Source organism: Malaclemys terrapin, chromosome 7, assembly GCF_027887155.1.
Source record: "Malaclemys terrapin pileata isolate rMalTer1 chromosome 7, rMalTer1.hap1, whole genome shotgun sequence".
Classification (NCBI taxonomy): domain Eukaryota; kingdom Metazoa; phylum Chordata; order Testudines; family Emydidae; genus Malaclemys; species Malaclemys terrapin.
Window position 1 is genome coordinate 91,031,507 of NC_071511.1, and position 14,614 is coordinate 91,046,120.

Below are 14,614 nucleotides of genomic sequence, written 5' to 3' on the forward strand. Positions count from 1 at the left end.
TGATTCAGGTGTGAGGGTCAGCAAAAGGATTGAGAAAGATGGCAAACAAAACAACCAGAAAGTAAAGTATCTGGATGAGAAGAATAGGGGAAAAGTCCCTCCCTGAGGGTTGTCAAGGAAATGTCAGGATTTGGTCCAATCAGAATATATTTGCACAGCCTTTAAAAATAATAGAAAACATAAGTACTTAAATAAATCATAAATTTTATATGCTCCTTGTTCATACTGGTGGTAATAATTTGAAAGTGTATATTTAAAATAAATTTTTTTTGTATGTGTTCAGAATATTGATGTGATGCAACTGCATAGTGAATACTGCACATACAGCCATAGCTGATAAAATGGAAACAGTGAGCACTGATTCCTCTTGAAAAGATACTTAATACTTCAATGGGTCGATTTTGAAGTTTAATTTTACAGCATCTAGATTGAACAGCACTAACCAGCTTTTTTAGCATCTATGACTATAACATATTATTTTGATTGTTTTTCTGAAGGCCACTGATCGAGAGGGTGACCCAGTAAGATACCTCATCCAAAATGGAGATCCTCAACATGTTTTTAATCTCTCTGAAACGTAAGTGGAAAACCTGTTAGAACTGAATTTTTAATTCGTCTGTCAAATGAATATACAGATTGTGAGCAAGAGAAACGACTCCTAATCAGAGGTGTTCAGCTGTTTGTTGTTCAGCTCTTAGCTGTTAATGAGAGCTCACTTGGTGATACTGAGCTCTGAAATTTTACACAGGGGACTATTTATTTATTTTAAACATTTTAGTAGCTAAAACCTATTGAAGTGGAAACATTCCATTTACAAGAGTGACCTGGGATTAATTAGATGCCTTTAAAGTTGTCAGCCTTTTGCTAATGAAAGGGATATTTTTACTTACTTTCTAACTTTGAAAAATACTACTCTGTAATGAAAAGGAAGATTTTTTGAGCTATTATTTTAAAACTAGATATTTCAGACACCAGTAAAATGGGAACAACAAAGAGTCTGGTGGCACCTTAAAGACTAACAGATTTATTTGGGCATAAGCTTTCGTGAGTATAAACCTCACTTCTTCGGATGCATAGAGTGAAAGCTTTCACTCTATGCATCCGAAGAAGTGAGGTTTATACTCACGAAAGCTTATGCCCAAATAAATCTGTTAGTCTTTAAGGTGCCACCAGACTCTTTGTTGTTTTTGTAGATACAGACTAACACGGCTACCCCCTGATACTTGACAGTAAAATGGGAAACATTTAGCTTTTCCTAAAGTTGAAAATCTCCTTAATTTCAGTAAGAAGAGGATATGTTATTAGATACAAGCACTAGATAGTGCCCCCCGATTCTTTCAAGTGCCTGCAATTTACATTCTGCCAAATGTCATTCCTATTCAAAGGGAAAGGGAGGGTAAGCTGACTTCCCCCTTGCAGAGAATGGGAAGAGAGTAAGCAGAGGTGGAGGGAAGAGGAGGGCTTTTGTTAGGGGCTTATATGTTAATCTAATTTAATCAGGTTTAAGGAGTAAGTGAAGAATTGCAGAGACTTCCTTACACCAATGTGAATATACCAAAATAAAAGACAATAGATCCATAAAAGTTCAACCCCTAATGTTTGGATGGGATCAGCTAATCTAAATTTAATATATTTTTTAGGTGACCTTTACCTTCGTCTCTAAGCACTGACAACATTATGTAAAAAGGTAATTGGTAATGGGCTCCCTGATTGGCTACCCCACCTGACTTCAACTCGGACCCTTAGCTCTTCCATTTTGCTCCCAACTTTGGTTCTGACCCTGGGTTCTGATTCCTGGCTACCAACTCCTGCGCTAGCCATGAGGCCTGACTCCTGCTCCAACTGCTAGGCATGACTGCCTACATTCCAATCATGGACATCCTCTGAAGAGAGTGTTGGTTCTCAGGAGAAATGCCTACAAGGCTGTAACCTCTGAGGGAGGGCCTGCATTGTTTTTGAAATAAACCCCACAGGTGTGGCCATTAACTAACTTCACCTTCCACTACTAGGGTTTCAATTAATGTATGTGTGAGGGTAGTCATTGCTGGAACAAGCGTTTATCAAAACCATGGGCTTTTATTATGACTGTAGTCTAAACTCTACTGGCACACAGTTCCAAAGTTGGTGTCACTTGCTGCACAACACTCGGTCCTCAGTATCTAAGGATTTGTCTCCACTGCAATAAAAGACCCTTGGACATGGTCACAGCTGGCCTGAGTCAGCTGACTTAGGGTCACAGGGCTCAGGGTGTGAGGCTATAAAATACCAGTGTAGATGTCTGGGCTCTGGCTGGAGCCCAGACTCTGAGACCCCATCAAGGAGAGTGGGTGTCCTCAGAGCCTTATATTTACACTGTTGTTTTTAGCCCTGCAGCCTGAACACTGCTAACCTGAGTTACCTGACCCAGGCTCTGAGATTTGGTGACACAGGTTTTTTTTATTGCAGGTACCCTAAGAGTCATATTCTGTGTGTCTTCAGGTGCATTGTCCCTGTTGGACACAAATCTATTTAAGATATTCATGACATCAATTCATTGAAGATTTTTTTGGATTAAGACCAAGACTAAGATTTTGAATTCAGTCAGGAAACAAATTAAGAGACACTGGAATTTGAGGGAAACTAGTGTGTTGTGCTCTCATCATCATCCATCAATCAATCATCATCTTATTATTATTTCTCAGTATTACACATAGGGATGTTTTGTTTTGTTTTAAACAAATACCCTCCATAACATACAAGATATTTAAGCATAAAAAGGGAAAAGCTACTGTTTAACATTTATCTCCAGGAGTCACCAATAAATTCGGACCACGAATCAACTCCGTAGGTTTGGGTGGTAATCAGATATTTTGTTTAAACCTCTGCAGAATTCCAGCATTTTAGTTGTTCAAGTTCACTTGTTTTCCTTTGACTTTCCTTAAAATTCTGCTCTGCCTGAGAGTGCTGTCTTCTGGAGGTCACCGATTGTGATGTCTTGCACTCCTGTCATGTTCTTGAGATCTCATTCATACCCTTACGGTTCACACCAAGTGTTCCAGTAATCACTGGGATTGTTTTTGTTCTAGTTTTCATAATAGTTTCACTTTCATACTTCACTATCTTCTCTTCTTTTTTCATTTTTATGTTTCTGTCTGCTGGTTTGGCACCTCAATTCATATGGTGTTGTTTGTCTTCTTTTTACAACTATCGATCCCATTTGCCTGCAATGTGACAATTGCCAGATCCCTTAGAATCTTAGCCTCCTCAAGCGTGCTTTCAATTTGGTGCTTGTAACACTGCACGGTTCTTTAAAATGCAAACTTGCCTCCAGTGTAGACACTTGGTAGCCTCATTTTGTCTGTTCATATAGTCTCTCCAAGCTGGCTCCCACAGGAATCCAACACTTCAGTTTTTAGTATTTTATTTTATTTTATTTTATTTTATTAACATAGCACTTAGGAGCCCCACTTATGGACTAGGACCCATTGTGCTAAGCAGTGTACAAATATAGGACAAAAAGATACAAATACAGGACAAAAAGGCAGTCCATGCCCGAGACAGCTTAGTTGCTTGGGTGAGTGGCTGTGCATTCTACCCCAGCAGCAGCCTCCATACCATAGTTGTATAGGGTCTCTGGTACAATGATAAAAACTTGGGTCCTTAGAGTGACTGGGTCCTTAGAGAGGAAAAGTTGTGCTTTCCTAGCCATCTTAAGATAAAAGGCAATCCACACAACTGTAACCATCTGTGTATCAAGAATAGTGAGGAGTCCAGTATAGCCACTAAGTTTTTCCATCTTTCATGGTGTGTGGTCAGTTGTTAGAGTATTGTCAAGTTTCTTTGAAGAGTCTGAGCTAAGTTCTCTTTGTCCATCCACTGATTTTTTCCGGGCATTGAGACATCTTGTGCAGAAAATGGATTGATGGTGAGGAAAATATATGTTTAGTGTTATCTACATGTTCTTGGCATAGGAGTGACGTCTCATAGCCTCTCATAGATATTCATAGATTTTAAGGCCACAATCATTATCACCTAGTCTGACCTCCTTCATAATATAGGCCACATCACCCACTAATTCAGTGAAACCAGATTGATTGATGTAAAATCTATATTTTAGAAAGGACATCCAATCTTGACTTGTTCTGCCAAGTCAAATGCTATTTGATTATGGTGGACTAAGAGCACAATACAGGAATAGCAGTATGTCCCTGCGATTGTTCCAATAATCTTTTTATTGTTCCAGGTCATTTACATTAGATACTTTTCTTAAGAACCAGATGCACTTAGGACCCAAGCCAAAGACCATTGAAATTACTTGAAAGTCTCCCATTTATTTTAATTGGAGAAGGATGAGGTCCTTAAATAGGAAGGTTTTTCATATGTTTCAATTTAGGTAATTGTGTGGAAGCTTGAAAGCTTGCCTCTCACGCCAACAGAAGTTGGTCCAGTAAAAGATATTACCTCAACCAGCTTGTCTCTCTAATCCAGGTAATTGTGAGTGTGAGTAAGGCTGACTCACCACTATGTGCCCTTTGGAAGTAACCACACAGGTAGTTACTTTTGATGAGGTAATAGTTTAAGTACTAAGTGATCAGCTAATTAATTGGGTGATTCTGCTCATCAACTGGAAACAGTTGAAAGAGTGGCAGCATGTGACAGAAGTGAGTAGAGAAAGCTGGAAGGAGGGGTTAGGGCACGTCTACACTGGCAAAGTTACAGCACTGGCAGTTACAGCGCTGGTCAGAGAGCGCAGAAGAAAACAGCTGTTGTGTGTTCACACTGACAGCTGCCTGCGCAATAGTGTGTTCATGCTTGCGGCACTTGCAGCGGTATTCGGAGCGGTGTATGCTGGGCAGTTATCCCACAGAGCACCTCTTTCTCTTTTGCCACTAAGATTTGTGAGAAGGCGGAGGGGGTTGCAGGACATCCTGGGTCCAGTCACAATGCCCCATGATGCATTGCTTCGCATCCCAGAAATCCCTGTGCTTCTGTCCGCATTTAGCACCATCTTTCAACAGTTTGTGTATTGCCCTGCCTCTTTTGAGCTGCAGGAATGGGTCCCGAACTGTTGACCAGTATGCTGCTTGCTCTGACCAACATGTCACGAGTGGCAGTAGAGTTATTCCTTAAACTGCAAAGGCAAGAGGAGTACGACATTGATCTCACCACGTATAGTAGCTATGTGAGAAGATTGCTTGTGGCACTGAGTGGTGGGATCATATTGTGATGCACGTCTGGGATGACGAGCAGTGGCTGCAGAACTTTCGCATGAGGAAAGCTACATTCATGGGACTGTGTGATGAGCTCGCCCCAACCCTGCGTGCAAGGACACGAGAATGAGAGCTGCCCTATCGCTGGTGAAGCACATGGTGATTGCACTGTGGAAGCTGGCTACTCCAGACTGCTACCAATCGTCGGTAACCAGTTTGGAGTGGAAAAGTCGACCGGGCCATTAATCACATCCTGCTCCAAAAGACCGTGGCTCTCAGCAACGTGCATGACATTGTGGATGGCTTTGAACAAATGGGCTTCCCTAACTGCGGAGGGGCGCTAGATAGCATGCACATTCCAATTCTGGCACCAGACCACCTAGCCATAGAGTACTTTAATCGCAAGGGGTATTTCTCAATGGTTCTCCAGGCACTTGTGAATCACCGTGGGCGTTTCACAGACATTAACGCAGGTTGGTCCAGAAAGGTGCATGATGCACACATCTTTTGGAACACTGGCCTGTTCAAGAAGCTGCAAGCAGGGAACTTTCTTCCTGGACCAGAAGATCACTGTAGGGGAAGTCAAAATGCCCATTGTGATCCTGGGAGACTCCGCCTACCCCTTAATGCCGTGGGTTATGAAGCCATACACGGGGCAATTTGACAGCAGCAAGGAGCGGTTCAACAACAGGCTGAGCAAGTGCAGAATGACTGTTGAGTGTGCATTTGGCCGTTTAAAAGCTTGCTGGCGATGCCTGTATGGGAAGCTGGATATGGCTGATGACAATATTCCTATGCTTATAGCTGCGTGCTGGAAGGGTGAAAGCTTCACTCAGGGCTGGACCGCAGAGGCTCAACACCTGGAGGCTGAGTTTGAATAGCTAGGGACCAGGGCTATTAGAGGGGCATAGCGTGGGATGCCTTGAGGCAGCAATTTGAAGCTGAAAGCCACTAATATTTGTTCTATGCTCGGAATTGCAGTGCTTGTAATGCTAGGAGGTGATCGGTGCACATGGTGCAAGAAGGGGCCTTAACATAATTGTAGGTTGCTTTGCAGTGCTCCTTTTACTTTCACGTAATAAAATAAAGATTGCTTTCAAACAAACACAATTCTTTTTTTAAAAGACAACAACTCGAGTAGAGACTCCAACAAAAAAAATCATCAGCAGGGAGGAGGATGGGGGAAGGGAAGGTCTCAAGAGCAGGAGTGGTCCTGGGATGGCTACAGATTTGTGTATGTCTAGGGATCATACCCAACCTTCTCCTTTGGAGTACAATGCAGCAGGTGCTGTACTTCAGCAGGGCCAAACTACAGAGGGATGGTATTGAGTGCAGTGGGTAGTGGGACTCCACAGTGCTGGACTGTGAGGAGGGAGGAGTGGAATGCTGCCAGTGGAGAGTGGAGCCAGGAGGTTGATAAGAGTGTGTTGGCAGTGTGTGTCGGGGGGTGCATGGGAAAGAGTTTTGCGACAGCAGCTTCAGGGGAGGGCAGGCATGGAGCTACTCGGCTTGAAGAGCTAGTATCGCCTGAAGCGTGTCCACTTGGTCCTCCATAACATTTAAGAGCTGTGGCTTCTTTCTGGTGTGTTGCGTTCTCCTTTTGGTCCCTCTTCTCGCTATCCTGCCACTCCTTCAATTCCTGTTTCTCAGCAGCAGAGTGCATCATAACCTCACGGAGAAAGTCCTCCTTAGTTCTCCTTGGCCACTTTCTAATTCTGCGCAGCCCTTCTGCCGCTGATAACAAAGAGGGAGGCTGGGCTCCCAAGGTCATCTCTGTGAAGTTTAAATGCAACATTTTACAGAAGCAGTATTGTTTGCAACACTGACAACACTGATTCAGTGCTTTAAAACACAGCCAGTACTCACACACCTGTCACTAACTGGCTGACCCCAGGCAAGCACACATGAGCCACAAGACCCCCAAAATGGTGAGTAGCCACAGGGGCAGGGTAAATCACTCTTCCCGGTCCCTGCTGTTCACTGGGCATGTTGCTCTTGGGGAGAGCCAGCACTGTAGGGGGGGATTGATAATCATTCCTGTCCCCACACTTTCCACAGGCGGTGATCATTATGGAAGATACACCTTTACCCCGATATAACGCTGTCCTTGGGAGCCAAAAAATCTTACTGCATTATAGGTGAAACTGCGTTATATCGAACTTGCTTTGATCCGCCGGAGTGCGCAGCCCTGCCCCCCCCCCCCCCCCCCCCGAGCGCTGTTTTACCACGTTATATCTGAATTCATGTTATATCGGGTCACGTTATATCGGGGTAGAGGTGTATCTCGCTGCTGAGGGTGAGCAGGGAATCAAGGGAGAATCTTCTTCAAGCCTGCGGCTTCCGCCCTGGCCCCGATGTGGCTCACCTGTGTGCAGCAATGGTTTCCCCCATGATGGCAAAATGGCACAGGAAAGTTACCATTAATGGGGCAAGAAACAAAGCAGCTCTGCCAAGGAACCTGTGGCAGCGGATTGCCCAGTATCTCCATGAGAATTTCTTGGAGATCTCTGAGGGAGATTCCTATGAAGTGAGGGAGTCTATCAACAACCTGTTCCGCCACTTAGACTAGGCATGGAGTGGAAGACAAGCCTGCTTTCTCCAACCCTCCTGCCCCCAACAACTCGCTTCAGCAATTCCCCAAATCAGATCCACTTACCAGGGGCCTCCTCTCCTGTTTGCGCTTCGCCAAGATCCGATTGCTGTGACTGGTTAGGCTCCTCCGTGGTGAAAAAGAGCTCCTGACTGATGCATCTCTGGCCTGCAAGTCATCCTCTGCCTCTGAGTCCCCTTCCCCCTCTTTGTCCAAGATTTCCTCCTCCTGGCTCGGTCCACCCTTGGCACGCGAGCCAACGAAGTATCCACAGGGGCCTTCGCAGTGGACATGGGGTCGCCACTGAGTATTGCGTCCAGCTCTTTATAGAACCGGCAGCTCGTGGGCGCAGCACTGAAGCGGCGGTTTGCCTCCCATGCCTTGTGGTAGGCGTTCCGCAGCTCCTTCGCTTTTACACTGCAGTGTGTCCCAGTCATGGCGCCTTTCTATCATGCATCATGAAATCTGTCCATAGGTATCTGTAGTGAGTCGGTGTGGCTCCCCTCCTGTCCAGAAGAGGGAGCCCACGTGCCGGCACCAGAGTGGGTGGGACCACCACCGCCTGTCCCCGCCCCCCGGAAGTCAAGGGGCGGGACAGGAAGTATAAAGGCCGGCCGCCAGAGCTCAGTTGGGTCTCAGCCACCACAGGGAGCAGACGTGCGGCCGGTAGCTCCTGGCCAGGAGACCGTCGAAGACCGGGGCTTGGACCCTGGCTGGCCTGAGCTACCCCGGGCCCGCTACGAGGAGGAGCCGCCGGAGCCCGTTCACACCCGCCACTGGGAGAACCCCTGGGAACCGGACCCCACTAACCCTGAGGGTGAGACTGGACCCGAACCCCTTTGCCCTTGCTGCTATCCAGAGGAGCCGCCTGAGGACCATTGGCCGGACTTCCCGGCAGAGCTACCAGACTTGCCGCCGAGCCCGGGCAGAGAGGAGCCCATGGAGATGGACTGGCCCGATCCCGGCGTAACGAACGAGGTAGGCTGTGAGGGGGATCACGGAAGTAGCCCAGGGATAGCCGACCCCGGTCCGGCTGCAACTGAGTGTGAGCCTATGTCAGTGTGTTGCGGCCTGGATACCCCACTGACCAGCAGCGGCAGCAACCGCTGTTAGGGCCCCGGGCTGGAACGCAGTGGAGTGGGTGGGCCTGCGTTCCCCCCTGCCACCCCCTGCACGGGTGGCAGGCTTCCCCCTCACCCAACGCTCGGCTACAGCAAGCCTAAGCGTACCTTACCAGAACTATCTGCTCGCTCAGCCCCTGCAACAAGGGCCTGAGCCTAACTGTGTTTGCCCCGCCCTGATCCAGGGCCTGGGCTTTGAACTATTTGCTCGCTCAGCCCCTGCAAACAAGGGCCTGAGCCTAACTGTGTTTGCCCCGCCCTGATCCAGGGCCTGGGCTCTGAACTATTTGCTCGCTCAGCCCCTGCAGTCAAGGGCCTGAGCTTTAACTGTGGTTGCTCCGACTCTGCACTAAAGAGCCGGAGTTTCGGGACTAACTGACTACTTGTTCCCACAGTAGTGAGTCGGTGTGGCTCCCCTCCTGTCCGGAAGGGTCGAGCCCCGGCTAGGACCTACTACAGTATCATAATTCCTATGGCTAGAGTGCAGCTGGGACTGGACAGCCTCCTCTTCCCAAATGCTGATGAAGTCCAGAAGCTCGGCATTCCTCCAAGGGGATCACCTGGTGTGTGGAGCAGACATGGCCACCTGGAAAGATACCCTGAGACCACTGCATGCATCACCAAGCAAACAGGAAGGGGACTTTCAAATTTGCAAAGGAATGTATGGGGTGGGGTGGACAGTTGATCACCTGAGGGCAAGGCAATAGAGTGAGAGGTGAGAACAGACATTGTGGGACACCTCCCAGAGGTCAATTGCAGTGCTGTAATCGCCACGGTGTCTACAGTGGCACCGCACCACTGTAGCCCCGGTGCAGAAAGCTCTACGCCTCTCGTTGGGGTGGGTTTTTTAGTGCGCTACAACTTCACAGTTTCTGGGCACTAAGTGGCTTGGCAGTATGTACACTTTGGGAGTTACAGCGCAGAAAGCTGCTTCACTGCACAGAAACTTGCCAGTGTAGACAGGGCCTTAGAGAAGCCCGGGATCTCACAAAGGAGCGATCTTTTCTCTTCTGTCCTGTGTGTTTGCAATAGATAAAGATTTGGGGGAAATACTTATTTATGCTGTGGGGAGCAAATATTTATAAAGCACATTGTAAATAAAACACCTAGTGATGAACTTGCAATTGGAATGCATAAGGATTGTTTGCAGTGAGAATCCAGGGTGAAGGAACCCCATTCTGTGACTCCAGAAATGGTCTAGTCCCTTAGTGCTATATCAATTAACCCTTTTTTAACTGTGTACAGTATATCTCCTTCAGCATTCACTTCACTAACTCACTAGATAATGCCTCGATTCTAAGGATTGACATAGTAGCCTTTTCAATTAAACTTCAGTTCTGTCTCCTCTGGCAACTAAAATCTGAATCCCCATGGAAAGTGATGGATATTTGACTAAAGCCAAGGAATGACAATGGAATACATGAAATTGAAATGCATACAGTCCATTTGACCTGAGTACAACACAATATCTTATAATTAAACCATTTCTTCAAGTATGCTCAGTTATCTACATAGCTTATCTAGAAAAGATGTATTACAAATGTTAGAGAGGTAAAAAGACTGCCTGGAATAGGGCAGTATGGTACACACTGGAATTAAAAAAAGCAAAACCGCTTATGTTTTCCTGTTCATTTTAAGTCTAAAATTCACAGGTGATAAATGAGCCTGCAGCTGTAGTGTAGTGTTATTGGAGCACTATTTCTTGTGGACATTTTATTTGTCACAAGTATGCTTTTCCTTCAGAGCCCAATCATGAAATGTATTTTAACAGGTTACCTATACTAACATTTTATCACAATAAAAGCACAAATTTCTTAATGGGAAGCATTTATGTTGAACATGAGCAAAACATGCAAATCCAATTTCCTTCTGTTTAGATTTTATTAGAGTGTTCTTAAACCTTTATTTTAAGCTGTTTTATTACATGGAGATGATGGCTAATTCATTACAAAGGGCAGTTGGGGATATGTGTACTATTTAAAAGCAGTGAGTGGTTTTCTCTTTTGTGCCTATTCATATATATCTGACCTTTTTAAAACGTTGGAAGGGGGCAAATTACCATCCCAGGACATTCACTGCTGTTTCCACTTTTCTGATTTATAAAATATAGAAATAAAAAAATTAGGTTAAAAGTTAAATGGTCTTTAATAAGATGAGTGTAATTATTAATTGAATTCCCAAGTTTAGTGGTCTCATGCAGATTAGAGAAGTGGAAGTAAGATATAGAGTATTAATGCATGTTTCCCTTAGTTGTTTAGTAAAATTCTGGAAATAAGTTATTGCTGAGTCAATCTGATTTGATGTTCTTTCCTTTTCTGAAAAAAGCTACTAGAGACATTCATGCACCTTAGCATTTGGGGTTGTTTTTTGTAGCCATGAGTGACAGATGATTTAACAGCTTCCTCAAATTCCCCCTATCATGATGATTGAGACTGGATATTATCTTAAAGGTCAGTCACTTGATCTTAGGGAAGAGCTCCTAATACTTCCGACTTATTCTTATTCCACTGAACCCTATTAGTATTCACTTAAAAGTGTCTGCTTGCCCTAACCTGTTGACCAAAGATAGAGTGCTGGCATAATAGACTTTAGTCTTCACCACCAAGGATGTTGGGAAGTTTCCTACCCTGACCTTCTCCTTTCTGATAATAAAGAGGAGTGCTCTTGGAGAGTGACGTGTCAGAAGAGGAGGTGCTGGAGCAAATTTATAATATAAAAACCCAGATTATATAAATCCAAGAGGTTTGATGGAGCTTAACTACGAACTGGCTGAGCAACTAATAAAAATCTGCAATACTTCTTTAAAAACAACAAATGGGATTACGGATAGCAAATGTTATACCTGTATTTTCAATAGGCTCTAAGATTGATACAGTTAGTTATGTACTGTAAGCCTTACATCTGTACTTGGCATGCTGTTTGAAATGATCAATAAAAACAGAATAAGAAAACACTTGGAGGATCACACTATGATAACCAGCATATCTTGTGAAAAGGAAAACTAATCTCTCAGAATTCTCGAATGTGTCAATAAAATAGTGGATAAAGAAGATCTGGTAGACATTTATTTAGATTCCAAAAGGCCTCTCACAAGTTACTGCACAAGAGATACTCAAGAAGCTAACCAGTCATAAGGTGAGAAGCAAAATATTGTCCTGGATCAAAAACAGGCTTGGAGATAGAAAACAAAGACTAGGATTAATGGTCAATTTTCATCGTAGAAAATGATTAACAGCAGGGTTCCTGAAAGTTTGTACTAGGTCCTGTGTTGTTTATCTATTTATTAATTATCAGGAAAGTGGCAGGGTGGGGAGGAGTAGTGAGGTAGCAGAATTTGCAGATAGCGCAAAGTTATTTAAGTTAGTCAGGGCAGGAGAGGACTGTGAGAGATTCAGAGAGACCTAGACAACCTCAGTGAATGAGCAACATGATGGCAAAGGCAATTCGTTTCCATTATATGCAAAGCAATGCTTGATGGAAGGGAAAAACAAAACAAAACTACTAGTTCATCTTGCAGGGTTCTAAATTAACCCTTCCAACTCAGGAAAGAGACCTGGATGTCATTATAGATAGCTGAATGAAGACTTCTGCTCAGTGTACAGTTGTGGTCAAAAAAGCTAACAAGATATTAGGTTGCATAAGGACTGGGATGATTAATATTATTACCACCTTTATATAAATCAATGTAGTGGCCACATCTGGAATGCTGTGTGCAATTCTGTTCACCTCATCTTAAAATTGATATTGCTATACTAGAAGGAGTTCAAAGGGTGATGAGAATGATCAAAGACATGGAATAACTTTCATATGGAGAGAGAGCGTGGGATTGTTTACCTCAGAAAGAAATGAATAAGAGGGGACATGATAAACATCTATAAAATAATGCATGGAACAGGGAAGGTAGATGGGGAATGTCTGTCTCTTCTCCCTGTTTCATAAGAGAAGAACCAGGGGACATTCAGTGAAGTTGAAAGGTGGGAAATTCAAAACTGATAAAAGGAAATACTTTTTTCACACAATATATATTTAAATTGTGGAACACACTGGCACGTTCTCATTGAGACCAAGAATTTACCAAGATTCAGGAAGGGATTAGGTGTTTATATGGATAACGAGAGTATCCAGAGTCGTCGTCATTAAATATGACAAAAAATTGTGGAAGGGATATTAAACATCATGCTTCAGAGTTTAAGACAGTTTCTAACTATTAAATACCAAGCTGAGACCAAATGTGGGGGACAGAGTACTACACATCTGCCTGCTGTGGTGCTCTTACCTACCTCTAAATCATTGGGTACTAGCCACTGTCAGAGATAGGATACTGGACTAGATTTATCTAAGGTCAGATTCTCTATGGCAGTTCTTACAGACTGGGGGAAAGCTACAAGAAAAATAGCTGTATCACCCAAGATGAAATAGAGATGAGCCTGCCTATAAAATGAGGATTAACTGCTAATTTTGTGATGATTATGAGTGTTAGTCCACAATGAGTATCTGTTCTTGTTCCTTGGCACCACAAAAGCAGTTCAAGAAGTTATTCAGGCTCCTGACCATGGAGATCTGGGACAAATCCTACTCTGCTTTATTTGTCTTTGCTATTTACATCCATTTTTGTTTTGTAGTGCTTTGGAACAGCACAAGTTCTTTCATAGAATAAATGCAGTAGGTTGATTTATTCTCCTTTACACACCATGTGCACTGGGGACAATCTTTTATTACTAGGAAATACAGTACCTGTACCGATGAGCACTGAAAAAGAATTGACTCATTGCACACTCATTCAGTACACTTATGCAATGAATAGAAAAGTAAACTTTTCTGTAAAATGTTCAATGAATCCTTGTGAGAGACATTCCATAGTTTATTACAAATAATCTAAATGCTTTTCTGTTAGAGTTATCAGAAATCTGCTGTGATGAAAATACTGCTTGAGATTCTCTCTTGTGGTTCATGACAGCAGTACAACCCCTTTGAATAAATGACCGCCTTGTGTTCAGTTTGGGACTATCTATTATATAATCCTGTACATCATCAGGTGACTACTTTAATCCTAAATTATACATGTATGCAACCATAAAGCATTAGAAATAGGCTCATCATTTTACAAGTATTTACCCATCCAAAGCCTTCACCCAATTATAATATATCCTGAAAGCTTAAGGAATATTTTCTGAAAGGAAAACTTTAATCTAAAACATAGTAGTGGAACAAAAGAACTTGCAGGTTTTTAAGACTATTGTAATATAACGTAATTTAATGTTTTGTTTTATTACTAGTTCTGGACTTCTTGCCTTAGGAAAGCCCTTGGACAGAGAAAGCACTGATCGCTACATTTTGATTGTCACAGCCTCGGATGGCAGACCAGATGGGGTGAGTTTCTATTGAGAGTTTAAGAAAGCATTTAGTTATCATACCAAGATGTTGGGAGCTGGAAATAATACAACCATAGAATCTTTTATCTGGGTCTTGAATGAATATATCTATGACTTGCAGCAATTTCCCTATATGCAAGAAAGGTTTGTGCAGGTTCCCTCCATGCACCACTTTGAAAATGTACCACTTTTAGACACTAAAACAAAAATGATTTTGCCAGCTCACTTTTGACATTTCTTTCTTCTGCAATAGCAAGAATAAATACAATAAATGCAATTGTTTGAGTCATCCAGCTGTGTGGGATCTTGTGACCATTCAATTTCCCTGATACATGGAGTCCA

General features: G+C 43.6%; 1 protein-coding gene across 1 annotated transcript in view; it reads left to right on the top strand.

The window, feature by feature from the left end:
* PCDH15 (protocadherin related 15) overlaps window positions 1-14,614 on the top strand; it is a 1,464,924-nt gene that overhangs the window by 1,172,839 nt on the left and 277,471 nt on the right. Inside the window, exons 18-19 of the mRNA XM_054035363.1 lie at window positions 498-577; window positions 14,177-14,270. Coding sequence (XP_053891338.1) covers window positions 498-577; window positions 14,177-14,270 — 174 coding nt within the window. The remainder of the gene's footprint in view (window positions 1-497; window positions 578-14,176; window positions 14,271-14,614) is intronic.